Source organism: Panthera uncia, assembly GCF_023721935.1.
Source record: "Panthera uncia isolate 11264 chromosome E2 unlocalized genomic scaffold, Puncia_PCG_1.0 HiC_scaffold_20, whole genome shotgun sequence".
In the NCBI taxonomy this organism is placed as follows: domain Eukaryota; kingdom Metazoa; phylum Chordata; class Mammalia; order Carnivora; family Felidae; genus Panthera; species Panthera uncia.
Genome location: NW_026057589.1, coordinates 13,124,293 through 13,143,160, shown reverse-complemented (window position 1 = coordinate 13,143,160; position 18,868 = coordinate 13,124,293). Strand labels below are relative to the sequence as shown.

At 45.8% G+C, this 18,868-nt stretch overlaps 1 protein-coding gene across 1 annotated transcript in view; it reads right to left on the bottom strand.

The window, feature by feature from the left end:
- Positions 1 to 18,868, bottom strand: part of AARS1 (alanyl-tRNA synthetase 1) — a 23,982-nt gene that overhangs the window by 1,412 nt on the left and 3,702 nt on the right. The window contains exons 3-21 of the mRNA XM_049622980.1: positions 15,167 to 15,355; positions 14,674 to 14,819; positions 13,339 to 13,530; positions 12,649 to 12,793; positions 12,141 to 12,286; positions 11,410 to 11,518; positions 11,100 to 11,250; positions 9,778 to 9,902; positions 9,203 to 9,347; positions 8,245 to 8,423; positions 7,013 to 7,126; positions 5,377 to 5,583; positions 4,666 to 4,850; positions 2,706 to 2,814; positions 1,898 to 2,011; positions 1,151 to 1,270; positions 949 to 1,035; positions 432 to 545; positions 3 to 43 (exon numbers count right to left, since the gene is read on the bottom strand). Coding sequence (XP_049478937.1) covers positions 3 to 43; positions 432 to 545; positions 949 to 1,035; positions 1,151 to 1,270; positions 1,898 to 2,011; positions 2,706 to 2,814; positions 4,666 to 4,850; positions 5,377 to 5,583; positions 7,013 to 7,126; positions 8,245 to 8,423; positions 9,203 to 9,347; positions 9,778 to 9,902; positions 11,100 to 11,250; positions 11,410 to 11,518; positions 12,141 to 12,286; positions 12,649 to 12,793; positions 13,339 to 13,530; positions 14,674 to 14,819; positions 15,167 to 15,355 — 2,618 coding nt within the window. The remainder of the gene's footprint in view (positions 1 to 2; positions 44 to 431; positions 546 to 948; positions 1,036 to 1,150; positions 1,271 to 1,897; positions 2,012 to 2,705; positions 2,815 to 4,665; positions 4,851 to 5,376; positions 5,584 to 7,012; positions 7,127 to 8,244; positions 8,424 to 9,202; positions 9,348 to 9,777; positions 9,903 to 11,099; positions 11,251 to 11,409; positions 11,519 to 12,140; positions 12,287 to 12,648; positions 12,794 to 13,338; positions 13,531 to 14,673; positions 14,820 to 15,166; positions 15,356 to 18,868) is intronic.

Sequence of the window (18,868 nt, the reverse complement as noted above, 5' to 3'; positions counted from 1 at the left end):
GCTGTACCCACTCACTGGCTTTCAGGCCCCTGTTGGCCGCATTCTGGAAGACAAAAAGGAAAAGTGGGAGTCAGGACAGAGGATGAGACTGAGGGAGACATGGAGAAGGGACAAAAATAAAAAGGATGGGGGAGCCACAGACACCCACTCCCACCTGCCTGGGTGCTGCTACCGATAGAGACCAGCCCGCAGCCAGGGTGAGGCACGCAGAGCGCAAAGCCGGGTATCAGCACAGTTACACACAGCCCCTAGGACAAGGCCTGAGGGTAGCAGTGCTGGAGGAGGTGACAAACAGGTGGCCAGGAGAATGGCCTTTTCTAACTGGTTGCAGCCACACACAAGGGTCTTGGCAAACAACTCTAAGAAGCAAGCTTCCTCAGAAAAGCTACCAATACCACGACAAACAGCACAGGGCTGCAGGGTGTGTTGACCTGGGGGACTTGACACAAGCACGTGATCTTGCCAGCTTCATTATCCACCGTGAAGAGCATGGCAGATGTCTGAGGGGAATGTGTCTTGAAGAGCTTCAAGGCTTCATTCAGGGCCTGTGGGGAAACCGCCTGTCAGGCCGTGGCCTCGGGAAGGGGAGCCACGCTCTCCACAGGGCAGCGAGCCTGTGGAGATCAGTTTTCAGAGCACCCCCGACTGCTACCCCCTCTAAGAGCAGGTGCTAGTCCCGGGAGACTCACGGAGAAGGCCCCAAGAACAAGGCCCTGCCCACATCTCTGGCTCTGAGGTTTGCCTTCCATCTCAGGAGCTGTAGCTCCACAGCCACCAGGTCTCTCCATGGCTCAGCCTAACCTCAATCCCAGAGAGCAGGCTGTCAGGCAACCACTCCACTCAGAGCCACAAAGCTCAGACTCCAGCCACCAGAGGGCTGAGGCCCCAAGAAGAGACAAGTAGTGGACAGGCACAGGGCAGCACGTGCAGTCCCAGCCCCTGCGTTGCCTTGGCTGAGGCGCCGTTCTCCATCTCCAAGATGACAAGGGGTTGGTTGGGGTTGCTGTCAATGAGCTGCTTTGTCTTCTCCAACACCTGCAAGGAAGTCCAGAAGAGAGGCCTGAGGTCAAAGGCCCAGACAGCGGTCTGCACAGTCTTTGCTGGGTGAATCCTCCCGGCTCCCTTCAGCCACCAGCACTGTGGGACTCACTCGCTTCTGGACATCGGCTTTGCTAGCCCGGTCCAGGTCATCCATGATCTTCTTCAGGGATTTGAGATTCTCCCGGAATTCGTCCTTCTGCCACTGGGGGATGACTACGGTGGCCAGGGCCTGCAACGAGAACCAGAACACCACTGGGACCTGGACCACTAGGATGTGAGGCCCAAGTCCATCCCACCCTTCTGTCTTTCAACACCAAAGTCTTCCCTGACTACTATCTAGGAAAGTCTTCCCTGACTACTATCTAGGAGGAGAGTGAAAACAAAAAACAAAAAGGTATCCACTGGCCTTAAGACCAGGTCACTTTATGAGCAACTACGGCAGATGTAACAAGTAGGGCAAGAGAGAAAGAGGCAGATAAGGAGGGCTGGGACCCCCTATAAGCGCTGGTCCCTACCAAGCAGTGAATACAGCCTGTAATGGGCTCACAGGAAGCCCCCACCTATTAACAGACATGAGGAGACCTGGAAATAGTGGGTACCCACTCCCCCAACTCCCTCAACACTGCTGCCCACTCATGCTTGGAACAGGCTCTGCCATTGGCAATGGGGGCAGCAAGCAGATGCCAGGGGTCCACAGACCAGGATCCACGGAGTCCCCTTTGCAAGGCTGCCAGATAACAGCAGTCAGTTCAAGGGCCACTGGGAACCAGGATCTGAGAGTTCTTCAGGGAGTGTGTGATTTATCTGGCCTAGCACTTGGCACTGAGCAGGGCCTGAGGAGGGAGGCCGCACCTACCTCACCAAGGTCAGCGATCTCCCTCTGCACATCCTTATTTGGCGCAGTCTGGGCCTTCACTTTGGCCTCCATGACAGAGAGAGATTTCTTCAAGCTCTCCGCCTTCCTGAGGGCCTGCACAGAGACAATCAGAGTTGTAAACTCCCAGTCAGGTAACTTTCAGCTTCACTCTTGTCTGGAAACAACTGTGGCAACTGATGGCAGGCTATGGAACATCACATCCCCAGGACACCAGAAGTTTCTTGTCCTCCAAGGAGCATGTGTTGGCAGCCTTGTACCCCAGAAAAGAGCACCCTCCTCACCGGTCTGACCAGCAGAAAGGCTGCACTAACTCAGGCTCAGGAGATAAACAAGAACTCCTGAGTTAGGAGGCCTTCTCACCCCAATGAAATGATCAGTCCTCAAGCTTCAGCACACATCAGGCACCAGCTACAGCCCCACCCCCAGGGCCACTATCCCCGTACACAGTGCATCTCAAACTAGGCACGGACCCTTAGGGAGATGGCAGGAAGTGGCTGGGGGCACTGGAAGCCACAGCAAAATCATGGTTTACCCTTCTAGACACAGATATGCTATGGAGCAAATAGCAGAATTTACATATATTTTTAAAGATCAAACACAACATAGCTAGGAAGTCTCGTGTGGTGGTGGCTGTCTTCTGCCAGATAGGAGTAACCAGAGGACATTTGGGGGGTAGCATTGTACTTCCAATTCTGAATGCAGCAGCTACAAAACCAGCTACCTAATTCACAGACTGGGCTCTTCCTACCTTGTTCGTATAAGCCACGAACCAGCCTGATGTGCTCACCTTCTGGGCTTCCGCACCTGTGACAGCAACAATCCTCCGGATGCCCTTGGCAATAGCTTCTTCACTCACAATCACAAAAGCTCCCGCGTGACTCGAATTCTGCAGGTGCCTGAATGGCAGAACATAAAGTCCGTGGTGACAAGAAAGCCCATGCACCCCGGTCCTTACCACATCTGCCCTTGGTGAGGACCTGAGGTCTTTGAGGTCCCAGGGAACCTCCCTCGAGGGGAGAGTGGGAAGAGGCCCTTCAAGTTGACTTCAGGGTATGGCTCAGACAGGAAGCCCAGGAAAGTCTGGGGCTAAGAGCACTCCGACACTGAGCAAAACACCACCTTTCTGAGCTTCAGTTTTCTCATGTATAAAATGGGGATAATCTGGGGCTCCTGGGTGGCTCAGTCGGTTAAACGTCCCAACTTCAGCTCAGGTCATGATCTCACAGTTCGTGAGTTCAAGCCCCACACTGGGCTCTCTGCTGTCCACACAGAGCCCGCTTCAAGTCCTGTCTTCCTCTCTCTCTGCTCTTCCCCTGCTTGTGCTCTTTCTCTCTCAAAAATAAATAAACATTTTTTTAAAAATACATTAAGTAAAATGGGGGATAATTCTCCCTCAGAGGACTACAATGAAAATCAAAGGAAATCAAACAAAAGTGCTTTGTAATCCCTAACACCCAACACAATGCTACTGCTGGCAGGCTCTACATTCATTATTTTTGGTCCTCTTTGGAACATAAACTATATTCTTCTATCCCTGCCACTAGCTGAGAATATTGGAGGATTACCTTTAAAATCTCACCACAACCCTGTAAATAGGTTTGGGGGTTTTAATTTTTTTTTAATGTTTATTTATTTTTGAAAGAGAGAGAACACGAGGCAGGGAGGGACAGAGAGAGAGGGAGACACAGAATCTGAAGCAGCTCCAGGCTCTGAGCTGTCAGCACAGAGCCCTATGCAGGGCTTGAACTCACAAACCGTGATATCATGACCTGAGCCGAAGCCGGACGCTTAACCGACTGAGCCATCCAGGTGCCACCCTCCCCCCACCCCACGGTAAATAGGTTTTATTCCCCAATTGCTCAGAGAACTTCAAACTCTGAGCTCATGAACTTTCAGTCATTCTGAGAGAGTGGTATAAAGACTTTGCATGCAGTTTTCTGTGCTCCAAAGAATATCTAAGGAGGCATTAAAGCAGACTGGGACTCATCTGAAAGCCTGATTCAGCTGGGCAGAGGAGGGCCAGGAATGTGGTGCCCCAAATCCCTACCCCTTCCTCCATACGCTCACCTGTTCCCTACCTGCCTGAGGCTAGCAGGAGGCCCGGGATGGGCTCCATCATGACCTTAAGAATGTTCTTCTGGACAAGATTCCCGTGCAAGCAGGAGCTTCCCAGGCCACCACACCATCCCAAAATGACCCCAAGGGCTACAGAGGACTGCAAGTTGGAACAAACAAGTGGCTCTCCCAAGCCAACCTGAGCTGGGTTGGCTGAGCTGAGCAGAGCCTGACTCAGGGGCCCTGACACAATGGGGTTAACCCCCAGATGCTGCTCAAGCTGGCCAAGGAAGCTAAGTGAAGGCCCAGCAGTGGAGAAGAGCTAGGACCAGCTGGGGAACGTAGTGACCGCTCCATGGCCTTCCTGAATCCTGAATTCATAGGCCGCATTGTCAGGATCATCCCAGGACACAAGAGCAAGCAACTATAAGTGTTAAGATTATGCTTTTCCCCAGCCTAGGAAGAACATTTCATCACAAACCCAGCAAATGTCAACATCAGACACCAAGGGGTTTGACAGGGGCACAAGACACTAAGGTTCTTGGGAGTGCTGTTTGGCAAGTACATTTCTGAGAACTTCATGCCAACCTTAGAAAAATAAGAGTGGGTCTAGCCTATTACCCACATCCTCCAAGGGTAGCACCAAATTAACCAAAAGTGAGTCCATCCACTGCTCCCCCTGATGTACTCACGTTCCCCCACAGAACTCAACAGAAGTGAGTGAGCCAGCAGGACCAGAGGGGTCATCCAACAGCTCGGACACTGGGACCCCAATGGAGACGACTCGCACAGGGTCAGGATAGGTTTCATCAAACACAGCCCGCAGGCCCTGGATGGCTTTAGCTGCTGCCAGGGGACAATCCTGGGTGTAGACAGGCTGCCATGGAAAGAAGACAGAAAAAAGCTGGGAAAAGATCTTCTCTGGAGGTGCAGCAGGCAGTGGCAGGGAAAGTGTGGCCTTGTGGTCTTGCAGGCAAGATTCTGGGAGTCTAATCCTGGCTCTACCCATCACATGCCCTGAGCCTGCTGATACAAGGCACTACATGTAAAGTCAAGGGGATCAAAATGGGAATTTCCAATTATTTTGCTCAACTGTGAACCAAATCTTACATGGATGCACTACATAAGAAGGAGACAAAACCAGAAGAGCTCTGATTGTCCCAAGGAGGGGGTGGAGCAAAAACCTCCCTCTGCCCCCTCCCCAGGGGCCCTAAGGCTGCTCTGCAGGATACCACTACTGCCCCTACACCCAGTGTGGCTGACAATCACTGCTTCAAACAAATGTGCATGCTTGGCAGGGTATGTACAATAGAGGAAGGGCATCTGTACTGCTGACAAGGTTCCACGGAGGGAAAGTGAGGGAAGAAGCAAGGCTCACGACCCAAGAGCTTACACACACCTACCTTGGCTGCCTCAATCATCCCGTTAGCAATCTCTTCAGCCTCCTTGATCTGCTGGGTGGACATGGCTCCTTTGGCAGTGAAGTCAAACCGAAGGCGGTCAGGAGCAACCAGGGAGCCTCTCTGGTCAGCTTCCCCGAGCACAGAGCGCAGGGCGAAGTTCAGAATGTGAGTAGCTGTGTGGTTGCTCATGATGGGCCTCCGTCGGGGCTGTGAAGGGCAGAGGCAGCTGGTGGAGAGGTGTGCTAGTCATACCTGCTCTCTCCTTCCCGACTACTCGCATTTTTAGATGGACACATGGCTGCCCAGAATAAGAGCTACATTTCCCAAACTCCCTTGCAGTTAACTGTGGCCATATGAATAAATTCCGGTCAGTGGGTTGTAAGCAGGTATGATGCACACCCTTAAAGGGAAGGAACATGCCCTCCCCTTGCTCTTTCCCACTGTCTAGAACAAGAGTTGGTAAATTACGGCCTGTGGGCCAAATCTAGCCTGTTGTTCATTTTTACAAATAGGTTTACTGGAACACAGCCACTCCCATGTGGTTACATATTGTCTATGGTGCTCTTATGCTACAATATCGTAAGTATATAGTTGTGATTGAGACCATATGGCTCACAAAACCAAAATTACTTACTATCTGGAACCTTACACAAAAAGTTTGCCCACTCCTAGCCTAGAAATGGATCTGATGGCTACCTTCTTGGACTATGAAATCAAGAGCAACATCCCAGTAATGATGATAGACAAACAAGCAAGGAATAGCTGGGCTCTATGATTTTGTGGGGCGGAGCCTCTATATCAGCTTGGACTTTGAGGTGAGAAACACATTTCTATCTTGTTTTAATCTACTGTTATTTTGGAGCTCTGTCACACAAACAAAACCTATTTCCTAATTAATACAGAATTTCAGGATCCTGAAGAAATATTTGAGGTTAATCTGGAGAAAGGCAATCCATGAAACAAGTCCGTAAGTCTCAACTAATATTACTGTCATCTGGGGTGCCTGGCTGGCTCAGTCAGAAGAGCGTTTGACTTTTGATCTCAGAGTTGGGAGTTCAAGCCCCACGCTGGGTACAGAGGTTACTTAAAATAAATATATAAAATTAAAATAAATAAAATCAGGGGTGCCTGGGTGATTCAACTGAGCATCTGACTCTTGATTTCAGCTCAGATCATGATCCTCAGGTCATGGGATCAAGCTCCACAATGGGCTCTACACTGAGCATGGAGGCCGCTTGAGATTCTCTCTCCCCGTCTGTCCATCTCCCCTGCTCACACTGCTCTCTCTGTCTCTAAAATAAGAAATAAATAAAATAAAAATCACTGTCACCTGACTTGGGAACATACACATTTAATAACTTGCTGCTGCACCCGTCATAAAATATACTCCTGCACCCGATTTATAATAATCTACTTACAATTTCACTTAGGAGTAACAATGATAGACCAATTTAAAGCCAAAGGAGATGAATACTTTTCATAATGTGTATCAAATCACCATGATGTACACTTTAATATCTTAGAATGTTATATGTCAACTGTACCTCAATAAAGCTGAAATTTAAATTAAAAAAAAAAAAAAAAAGGAACAGGATTACTAATCAGGTCTAGTGCCAACTAGCATAACACAACTCACCTCATCAATAAACAGCCGGACCTGGTCCCCCACTCTCAGGCTGCCGTAGATGGTCCCGATGTGCAGCACGTACCCTCCTCGCACCTGAGCATTCTTCACTGTAAACTCTGTTTTCTAAAAGGAGTCCAGGAGACCAGTAAGTAAATAAATCCAAATCTTATATATTTTTATATATAGTACATCCTACACACACGTTCTCTAAGACCCTCCTTACTAGTGTGTATATACCATTATACACATGTTGCACCGTTAATACCGTTGTACTTATTGTACATATACACGTGCACTATTATACACCAAAAACTAGTAAGGAGAAACCTCATTAAAGTGGAGCCAGGGAGCTAGGATCAGGAGCAGTAATCAATTTCAGAAAGAACTGTCAATTACAGACCCAACTGGGAATCCTCAACAGGAAAGAACCATCAATTACAGGCCCTAACAAGGGAAGATGCACATTGCATCTCCTGCAAGAAATCAACTACCCCTGTAACTCTGCCAGTGAGAAACCATCAACACGCCAAATTCGTGATTTTCTCTCATGGACTTTCCTTTAAACAACCGCTCCCAACTTCTTCCTCCTTCTTGTCTATAAAATATCAGTTCCTCTTCTTTGTTTGTTGGACTTGCCTATGGTTTTGCCACAGCTTGCATGTCCCAAGTTGCCATTCTCTGCTATTCCCCAATAAACTCACTTTTCCTGGTAAAATAATGGTTTTGTTTTTAAGGTTTAACAATACCTATATTTACCATTTAAATATACAGACCACTTTATATATGTGCATATATATGCATATATATTCACAGATACATAGATGTTCCCTTTAGGAGCATCTTAGGGAATTTAAAGCCATCATAAGGAACTTCAAGCCCATGAGACTAGGAAACTCGTCCAAGATCACAGAGTCTGCACTGGCAGAGCTAGAGGCCAAGGTTTCTGCAAGATGTCTGCCCTCTTCTTATTCATGAGGAAAGCTGGGAGGACCCAGGATCAACCAAGCAGCCTAACTGCAGGGATCCTGCTAAGAGGGGACCTAATGGCAATGAAGTCAGTGGTACGAGAGGCACCTGCCTCAGCTTCAGAGACACTGACAACGGACTGCAACTCAAAGACTGGTCATGTCTGCTCTCCGCAATGCCAGGATTATGAGGAGCCAGAAAAGCAACACTGCGTCCAGGCCCGGCCCTCGGTTGGATTCCCCTTCCTGGCTGACAAGGAAGAACTGTTTGCTCACGTCTTCGCCGCTGTCTTCAACCTTCACCAGGTAGCCTTCATCATAGATCTGCCCTCCTTGCTCAGCATAGAAACAGGTCTTGTCCAACACCACTCCACACTCCTGGCCCGTGGACACTTCTTCCACGAACATCTTATCCCTGCGCAGAGCCATCACTGTAGCCACTGCACTCTCAAATGCTGCACAGAAAGGGGAAAACAGGGTCAATGACTTCATTCACATGCTCTTAGCTGGCTTTTGCTCGATTCTATTTCTCAAGCTCTCCTTAGGTCCTAAGTGTCTAATTTTATTTTACAAGCAAGTCCATTAGACTCCACAAAAGGGCTTCACACCAGGGAATGTAACACCCAGTAGGGTGACCCACTGTCACAGGGAATAGGTAACTGGGACTGAGGAGTTCCCAGGTAAAACTTTGATAGTTCTGGTCACTCTAACTCTGAGCTACTGAGCAGAAATCTAGCAAGTCTGGTAAGTATTTAGGAGTAGTAATAAATCCCCTACTCCCAAGGTCAATTCACAAAAAATGTATTCATTTTGTGGGCTTGCCTGGATACATTTAGGTATCTCTGCTGGAGCAAAAAAGAGGAACTATGTATTACCTGTTTATTTCTTTTGATTTCGTAACTTTAAAATGCCACTGTCCTGATGCAAAATTCAACAGCCACTAAAGGCTGTATCAGTGGCCATTTCCTGGTTTTCTGCAGGGTGTTACAATTAGAGGAAACTGGGTACAGGGGACAAGGACTGTCCCTGTAAATGTTTCCACAACTCCCTATGAATCTATAATTATTCCAAAATAAAGAGAAAATTAATCACCAAGGGACTCTAGCATAAAATCACAGAGCAGGGCTACACAGCATGACAGGAGAGGCCACAATAGATATCCTCGGTTCCTAATCTGGATGGAGACCCCTCTCAAAAGCTACCCGAGGTAAGCACAGTAAGCAGAGTAACATACCATAGCTCCCACTGGAATCCGAATGGTAATTATACTTCGGGGAATCATCTGTTGCTTCCAGACCCTTCTCCCTGAGCTCTTCAATAGCATAAATGTCCAGCATAATGAGATCTTCTGCACCAGCTCCCTTGCCCTGTGATTTCAGCTACCAGTATGAGAAAGAAACAGAAGTTGCCTTAATGTGGAAAAAAAGAATTCTGAAGGACTCAAAAATCGCTAAACTATGCTCAATATAAAGCTCCAGAACAGAGTTTTTCAATCTTGGCACTACCGACACTTGGAGCCAGGGAATTCTGTGCTCTGGGGGGCTGTCCACTGTACGATGTTGAGCGGCATCCCTGATCTCTACCCACCTGACACTGGTACCATCCCACCCTCGGTTGCAAAAACCAAAAACTGTCTTCATACATCACTACCAAATATCCCCCTGGGCTGGAGAGCCCCTACTTGACACGCAGTGGTCTTGGGAAAAACAGACTTTCAAAGACTTTAATGGAAGGAACCCTTGTTTGCTTTGCAGCCAAGTCCTGCCTTGTTTCGTGCTGGGTTTTCTGCTCACTCCCCAAGTTCTTTACCTGGGCCAGTTTCCTCTCCTCTTCAAATCCATCCATATCTACCACCAGGCCCTTCTCTTCAGCAATCAGTCCAGTGAGATCCACTGGAAAGCCATAGGTGTCATAGAGGAGCCACGCAGTGTCCCCTGCACAACACAAAAGAATTGTGTAAGAATGATGCAGACAGAGGCACCTGGGTAGCTCAGTTGATTCAGCGTCCAATTCTTCATTTTGGCTCAGGTCATGATCTCGAGCTTTGTGAGTTTGAGCCCGGAGTCATGCTCTGTGCTAACAGCGTGGAGCCAGCTTGGGATTCTCTGTCTCCCTCTCTCTCTAACCCCTCCCCTGTGGATGAGTGCACACGCATGTGCTCTTTCTCTCTAAAATAACATAAAAAAAATAAAAAAATAAATTAAAAAAAAAAAACGACATAGCCTCTTCCTTTTCATCCCAAGCCCTTCCCAAAGGATGCAGGCAGTGACAAAAGAATTGGAGACAAGGCAAGTTAGTATTGGTTCTGTGCACTTGTCAGAAAATCCATCAAATCTTTCAGAATTGACCTGGAGGAACCACAAGAGGTCTCCTAGTAAAAGTTCTGTTTCTTTTTTTTTTTCTTTTTCTTTTTTTAACGTTTATTTATTTTTGAGACAGAGAGAGACAGAGCATGAACGGGGAGGGGCAGAGAGAGAGGGAGACACAGAATCGGAAGCAGGCTCCAGGCTCTGAGCCATCAGCCCAGAGCCCGACGCAGGGCTCGAACTCACGGACTGCGAGATCGTGACCTGAGCTGAAGTCGGACGCTCAACCGACTGAGCCACCCAGGCGCCCCAAAAGTTCTGTTTCTTAATCTGAACACAAGTGTATTCAGTTTGTGGAAATTCATCAGGCTTTCCCCTTGTCCATTACACTGAAATAAAAAGTTAAAAAAATAAAGTTTTTTTGAATTAATTTTCCAGTCTAGTAAAACACAAAGCAAGTTGCAAAACAGTATATACCATATGTTCCCATTTTTGCTGGAAAACACACACACCCCTACATACGTTTGTATGCAAACAGATAAAAGCTCTGAATAGTTATACAACTCTTAAGAATCGTTACTTCTAAAAAATGAGTTTAGGAAAAAGAATCCTCATTTTTTACTTCTGTGTTCTTTAAATACTTTGCCACAATAACATAATACTTTTACAATTTTACTGTAAACACCATTTTATACCAAAAGCAGCGTTATCAAGCTATCCACAGCCCTTGGAGACACAGACTCCGCTGTCATTTGTGAAAAAGGGCTTGCCTCTGCTGGAAAGATGAACCAGGCTGGATGAAAAAAGGAACAAACTGGTCCTTACCAGGAATGGTTTTACAGTCTCCCAGGCTCTGAATTTTCCTGTCCAAGATACGACGCCCTCTGCTAAGAGTCTTGAGAAATTGCACTTCCTCTTCATTAATGATGTCCTTCACCATATCTGGGTCCTTCTTTAGCTCAGGAAATGCATCTCCCTGGCAAAGAGGAAACAGAGATGTGGGCACAACAAAGACAGAGACCATTCTATGACCCCCCCCGCCTAAAAACTCTCATTAGCAGTATATGATTTCTCACCCCATCCCTCTAAGCTGTGTGCATTAGGAAAAAAGAGGTAAGCAGGGAGATATACCTACCAAGGACTGGACAACAACATCTACTAATGTGGCAAAGAAACCCCTGCAGGCGTTGAGTTTCTCGTGGGAATATCGAACAGCCCGGCGGAGAATTCGTCTCAACACATACCTGTAAGAGGCAGAAGCCCATCTCCTCTAGACAACCTTCCCAGCTAAGCATTTTGTAATGGAGCTTTTGGAATTCTATCCAAAGCAACATGACCAGCTTTTTGTCTTTCTTTTCCAGAGACTTTGTTTTATTCTAAGACTGCTTCTTTTATGTGCCAAGGTCATTAACACAGTCCAGCAGAAAACTTGGGAATATACCCACAAATATGCATTAAGGGTGACCTGAGGTAACCCCAGTTTGTTTTTCTACCACATTCTGCTGACCCAGAAATGGAGGCAGGTACAACCCAGATGGCTGATGCCCACAATTCCAAGTCCTCCCTGTCAATAATAAAGCTGTCCAGGGCCAATCAATACCTACCCCATCCCACCTTGCCAATATCCTATCAGACAGCCTGAAATACAATCTTGACCACATCTTGTACTTAGCACCAAAGATTTAATATAGTGGCAACTCTGTAATGTTGAGCCAGAGCTCTCTTAATCCATAAAAAACATAAAGGGACCCTTCCAACTACCGAAATGACAAAGAAAACAATAATAAAGTACGGCTTTCAGTTTCACAGGGAGTCATCAAACTCACAGTGGCAGTCCTAACCCTGTCACATGTGTAATTCACTCACCCCCGCCCTGTGTTGTCAGGTCGACCACCATCCGCCAGTGCCACGGTGATGGTCCGGGCGTGGTCAGCCAGGACCCGATAGGCCATATCGATCCCATCGGCATCATCAGCACCAACCTTCCCAGTGTATGGCCGGGCACCTGTGCCCTACAGGTAAAAACCAGGAGGCAGCTCATTAGGAAGCAGAGCTTCTGGCACTGCCTTGCGCCAGAAGGTTCTGAGAAGACTGAGTGGGCATTAAGAAAAAGGCTGGCCCTCTTGCCAGACTTTATAACACCAAGAAAGGTGACAGCAGGAGTAAAGAGCCTCCAGCCAGGCCCCTGCACTCAACAAACTACACCACCTGGTGCTTAGAGCCTCAGGTGATTAATGATTAAGTTGGCAGGTGGTCACAGGGACCCTTAGCTGGCAAATCACATGATTATTTTATCTCTGAGAGTACTGCTAACTGTCCAGCCTAACAGCCCAGCCTCCAGGGAAGTTTGCAATGTTTGCGATAGGACCAGTACCTTCTGAATGGCCTCAAAGTAAGGAACAAAAAGGTCAGTGTCATAATTGGACATCTTATTTTGCAGCACAGACACCAGTCGCTCCAGGCCCATCCCCGTGTCAATGCTTTTCTTGGGAAGAGGTTTCAAAATGCCATCGGTTTCCCTGCATGATCCAGAGAAAAAGGAAGTTGAAACAAGCACTCTTGGGTGCCACCCCTCCCTGCTGGCTAAAACTCATTTACAGAAAGCACAGATGGCAGGCTGTGACTATTTGCCACTATCCTCTGCCTGGTTTGGTGGGAGGAGGGGAGTAGAGGGAAAAAGGGAAGAAGTAATCAGGGGTCTATTACAGAGTAAGGTGAGCTTCAAGGAAATGAGCTTTAACACAGCAGTGCAAATTACCACAAAAATGACATTACAGGAATAGTCAGTCCTTAAGCAGGTACTATGTGGAATAAAACTAGTTTATAAAAGATTAGATCTCTGCTCTGTTTCAGAGATCAGAGGGAAAACCTCAAAAATAAAATCTAAATAAATAAATAAAGTCATCAGGCTCTCCTGATGCCTTTAGTGCCTGCTTTAGCTCCACTCCACTGTCCCGAAAGATGAAGATGAGAAGACAGCCTTGTGCTCCAAGTTCCTCTTTCTCTATTTGGCTTGAGGAAAGGCGTTGCTATTAGCAGATACAGTCCAGGACCCCAAGGCCACCTGTTATACTGGATGAACACAAGGTTCCAAATCTCCAGCACATTGGGGTCATCTTGGTTGACGAGGTGTGCAGCATCCCGACCACCAATCCGGTCATAGTGGATCTCACTGCACGGACCACAGGGGCCTGTGTCACCCATCTCCCAGAAGTTATCCTTCATGTTGCCAGGCAGGATTTTGGAGTCATCCAGCCTGCGCAGAGTGGTGAAGACAAGCACAGTTACAACCAATGACAAGGATTCTGCCCAGACTTGCACCCACCATGAAAAGACCTTATGCGTTTCTATTAAAAAAAAAAAAAAAAAAAAAAAAAAAAAAAAAAAAAAGACCCACTCTTTGGCAATTACTAAGGCTGAGCCTGAAGATGCAGAACATGACTCTTCTCAAGAGTGACTACAATAGAATACAAAATACACATAGGCTGCCATCATAACTACATAAAAATAAGCAGAGGTATGGATAAAGCATAGGAAGGAACACATAAAAATGAAAACATCCATGCTGAATATGATCAGAATTTAAGCAAATCTTTTCTTTGCAAATGTTCCTTTGTTTTAAAAACTGAAATGACTTTCCTGTATGACAGTTATTATAAGCATTAAAACACCGGGGCGCCTGGGTGGCTCAGTCAGTTAAGTGTCTGACTTCGGCTCAGGTCATGATCTCACAGGTCATGAGTTCGAGCCCCACATAAGGCTCCAAGCTGATGGTTCAGAGCCTGCTTGGGATTCTTTCTCTCTCCCTCCCTCTCTCTGCCCCTTCTGTGCTCTCTCTCTCAAAATCAATAAATAAACTTAAAATAAACAAACAAACAAACTTCCTTTGTCCTCGATCTGTTTGAGTCCATTCCATTTCCATAAGAAATAACATGTTTCATATGAAGAAAACCAGTGTGTTGAAAAAAACACACACATATACACAGGGTGACAGAAATACAAACAAATGCCTGGAAGACTATATACATGGGGCATCAAACTATTAACACTGATTAATCTTAAGGATCTTCTATTTCCTATTTTTCACATTTCTATGTACTGTAGTGTGAATTTTTACAACATATGCACTATATGCACAATTTCTAAAAATATATAAAAAGCAAAACAATGAGAGACTTATATATACAGGCTTTGAACACTGGAATGATCAAGTAAATCTAGTAAGAAGCGATGAATGCACCAAAGAAGAATTGCTCCCAGTCACTCCCCACTCCCCCTCAAACTGCACAGCCCAAAACTGGAAAAGGCAATGCACTCCAAGACCTAAGACCCGTCTCTGGCACTGAGTCAGGAATCACTTTATTCCTCCACACCCTCAACATGTGAGATGCGTTCCTACCCCAAGTTTTGCCAGATCTGTTTGCACTCCAGGTCTGGTTCTAAGCCGGCAGCTTCATCCCCACCAAAGTAAGTAACGTAAAGTCTTTCAACTGGAATGCCAAACTCTTGGGTGAGAAGCTCCAGAGCCATCTTACATGCCAATTCCTACAAAATAACAAAAAGAAGTATGTGTCGTGTGGCCAAACCAAAACCCATTCAGTATGAGTAGGAAAAGTCCAGATCCTTAGGAACACAAATATGAAATTATAACACCTTCACTGTAAACACAGCCAAATTCTGGATCAATTTATAGGAGACACCCAAATGTAAATCGAAATCAAATGATAGGCACTGCTTCCAGGAAGTCTTAGTATTAATAAATGCCCTTCACTCCTGAATCTCCTGGATAATGACACTTCGTATCTTAAAACAAGCAAAATTAGAACCAATTTCCTTCAATGGAAATGACCATTTCACTCAAAACCCCAAACTGATCTCCTTTTTGAGCTTACCTTAAAATAATCTCCAAACGACCAGGAGCCCAACATCTCAAAGAAGGTGTGATGATAGACATCCTTGCCCACATCATCGAGATCATTGTGTTTGCCCCCAGCCCGGATGCATTTCTGGGTATTGGCAGCTCTGCTCAGCTTTGCCATCGGGTGAGATGGGTCAATAGTGTTCAGAAAGATGGGTTTGAACTAAAAAAAAAAAGGGGAACGTTTCAACCTTTAAGGAGCTGCAGCTCTATCAGGCTGGCAGGAAGAAACCACACATGAACTGTTCAGTTTGTAATTTAATTAGCCTGGAATAGGGAAAATTCTGAGGCAGGTGGCCTGACAGGGCTGCGATAGAGGCAGCTGATCTTGAAGCAGCTTGTCCCTGTCCTAGTTCTCTAACGGTCCCAACCACTGCCAGTAACACCACCTACACAAGGAAAAGGCCTCCTGGATGTGTGATAACAGCCAGAGGCTGATGTAGGGAAACCTGTGCTTCCTCACAAGTCTCTGGTGGTCAGGACTTACATCTTTCTGGAAGAACTTATTCTAAAACTGATGTGCTGGGGGTGCTGGGCTGGCTTAGTTGGTAGAGTGAGCGACTCTTCATCTTCCCCGTTCAAGCACCACATTGGGCATACAGCTTACTTTAAAAAAAAAAAGTCAGCAAGCCTGTGTGGCTCAGTTGGTTGAGCATCCGACTCTTGATTTCAGCTCAGGTCACAATCCCAGGGTCATGGGGTGGGACTGAGCCCTGCATCAGGCTGCACACTAAGCGTGGAGCCTGCTTAAGATTCTCTCTCTCTCCCTCTGCCCCTCTCCTTCTCTCTCTCTAAAATAACATTGAATAAAAAGAAAAAAGAAGAAAAATAAAAGAGTACAAAGTGATGTGCTGGCTCAATAGTAAAGGTGATAAGGGAGAAAAAAATGGAGACCTATTAAGGGAGTAAAATCAGCACATTTAATGAATGACTGGATGTTTAGACAGAAGATATTATTTGCCCTGAATATTTATCAAGTTATAATTTGATGTATCATTGCTATGTGACTTAGTTTTATTTTCCCACTAGACCTGTCCAATTTGGTAACCACTGGTCACTTGTTACTTATAAACTTAAATTAATTAAAATGAAATAATTAGAAACTAATTAGAATTTTTAAAAACAAAAAATTTCTGTTCTTCGGTCACACTAACTCAATAATCATGCATGGGGGCGCCTGGTTGGCTCAGTCAGAGGAACATGCAACTCCTGATCTTACAGTTGTTAAGTTCGAGTCCCACGCTGGGTATAGAGATTACTTTTAAAAATAAATTAATTAATTAAAAATCTAAACAAATAATCATGCATGGCTAGGGGCTACCATATTGGGCAGCCCAAATATAGAACATTACTATCACTGCAGAAAATTCCATTAGACAGTTCTGAACTAGACCATGAACTCCTTTTTTTTTTTTTTTTTATGTTTATTTATTTTTGAGAGACAGAGCATGAGTGGGGGAAGGGCAGAGAGAGAGGAAGACACAGAATCCGAAGCAGGCTCCAGGCTCTGAGCTGTCAGCGCAGGGCCCAACACAGGGCTTAAATTCATCATCTGTGAGATTGTGCCCTGAGCTGAAGTCAGACACTTAGACTGAGCCACCCAGGTGCTCCCAGACCATGAACTTCTTAAAAACAATAACTATTATTACTTATCTTTGTATATCCAGCACCTAGTCTAGTACCTGAAAAAGGGCAGATGTATAATAAATACTGTTTCAAAATATTATAAAGAAAAAAAAGAAGCAAAACAACCATTAAGATATCTCTGATTAAGGGGCGCCTGGGTGGCTCAGTCGGTTAAGCGTCCGACTTCGGCTCAGGTCATGATCTCGCGGTCCATGAGTTCGAGCCCGGCGTCAGGCTCTGTGCTGACAGCTCAGAGCCTGGAGCCTGCTGTGTCTTCCTCTCCCTCTGTCTCTCCCCCACTTGCGCTCTCTCTCTCTCTCTTAAAAAAGTCAATAAACATTTAAAAAAAAAAAAAAAGATATCTCTGATTAAGAGACAGTACAGCACAAAAATTAAGCAAATGACTACCTAGGCTCAAATCCACACTCCAGCACATACCAGCTATGTCAGCTTGGGCTATTTACTTGAGCTGTGAGTGCTTCAGTACAGAGTGAGGATCAAATTAGTCAACATACATAAAAGACATAGATCAGTGCCTGGCATATAGTAAGTGCTACATAGAGGGGAATAATCACTGTTATTCATAGAACATTTAGAAACACTGAACTCTCATGGTTCTTCTCCCAAGTATAGTCAGCACATGTGGGAGAAGACAAAACCCATGCCTAGGAATGCCTGAGTAGAAAAGAACCTCTCCAGTGTTCCAGAAAACCAATCACCTTGCAAGTCCACATAAAATCAGTGCCCCCATCCCAAGTGTATACAAAAGATTTACACATATAATTGAAAACCTGTATAATTTCATAGTTAACGTTATACAAGATGGAAAATGTTCCCATTGCCTCTAACTTTCCATGCCAGGAAAGAGACCAGAAAGAAAAGAAAATGTCAACTTATCCTTTACCCAGAGTGAGACACATTCTAAGGGCCAGTGGGTACACTGTGTTAAGCAGGGCTCCAAAAGAACCACCAAAGGAAAACCCTGAGAGCACTATCTAACCTGAATCCACTTCCATAATCAGCCTGGTAAACAGTTTTCAACATCACAATAAAGCTTTCAAATGATCTTTTACATTTTATAGTTCAATTGCCCCAAACATAAATCCTACTAATAGTTTCTTCAGCAGTGGATCTAAACTGGCATCAGTGGCCGCAGCTTCAAGAAAGAGTTTTTAAAAAATCAGTAAAGCTGCATGGTTCAGAATGGGAATGAATGCAAAGCTTTGAAAGAATCGTGAAGAACTCATTAAAAAAAAAAACAAACAAGGATAATGGAGGATTGAAGGAGAATGACAATAGCTGAGTTAAAAAGTCTCTTCAGAGCTCAGCAAGATTAACCTAGCCAATGACTAATAAAACCCAGCTTTTTCCTTAGCAGAAAATAAAAGCAAGACTTTACAGACTAGGGGCGCCTGGCTGGCTCAGTCCATAAAGCATGTGATTCTTGATCTCAGGGTCAGGAGGTCAAGTCCCATGTTGGGCATTGAGCTTACTTAAAAATATAAATAAAGTGAGGGCGTCTTAGTGGCTCAGTCAGTTGAGCCTTCAACTCTTGATTTTGGCTCAGGTCATAGTCTCACAGTCATGAGATTGAGCCTAGAGTTAGGCTCCATGCTAGGCATGGAGCCTGCTTAAGATTCTCTCTCTCCCTCTCCCTCTGCCCCTCCCCTTGCATGCATGTGCTCTCTCATTGTAAAAAAATAAAATAAATAGGGGTGCCTGGATGGGTCAGTCTATTAAGGGTCCAACTCTTGGTTTGGGTTAAGCTCATGATCTCACGGTATGCAAGTTCAAGCCGCACATTGGGCTCTATGCTCACGGCATGGAGCCCGCATGGGATTCTCTCTCTCCCTCCCTTTCTCTCTCTCTCTCTCTCTCTCTCTGACCCTCTCCCTCTGGCTCTTTGTCTCTCTCAAAAATAAACAAACATTTTTTTTTTCAATGTATGAAATTTATTGTCAAACTGGTTTCTATACAACACCCAGTGCTCATCCCAAAAGGTGCCTTCCTCAATACCCATCACCCACCCTCCCCTCCCTCCCACCCCCCA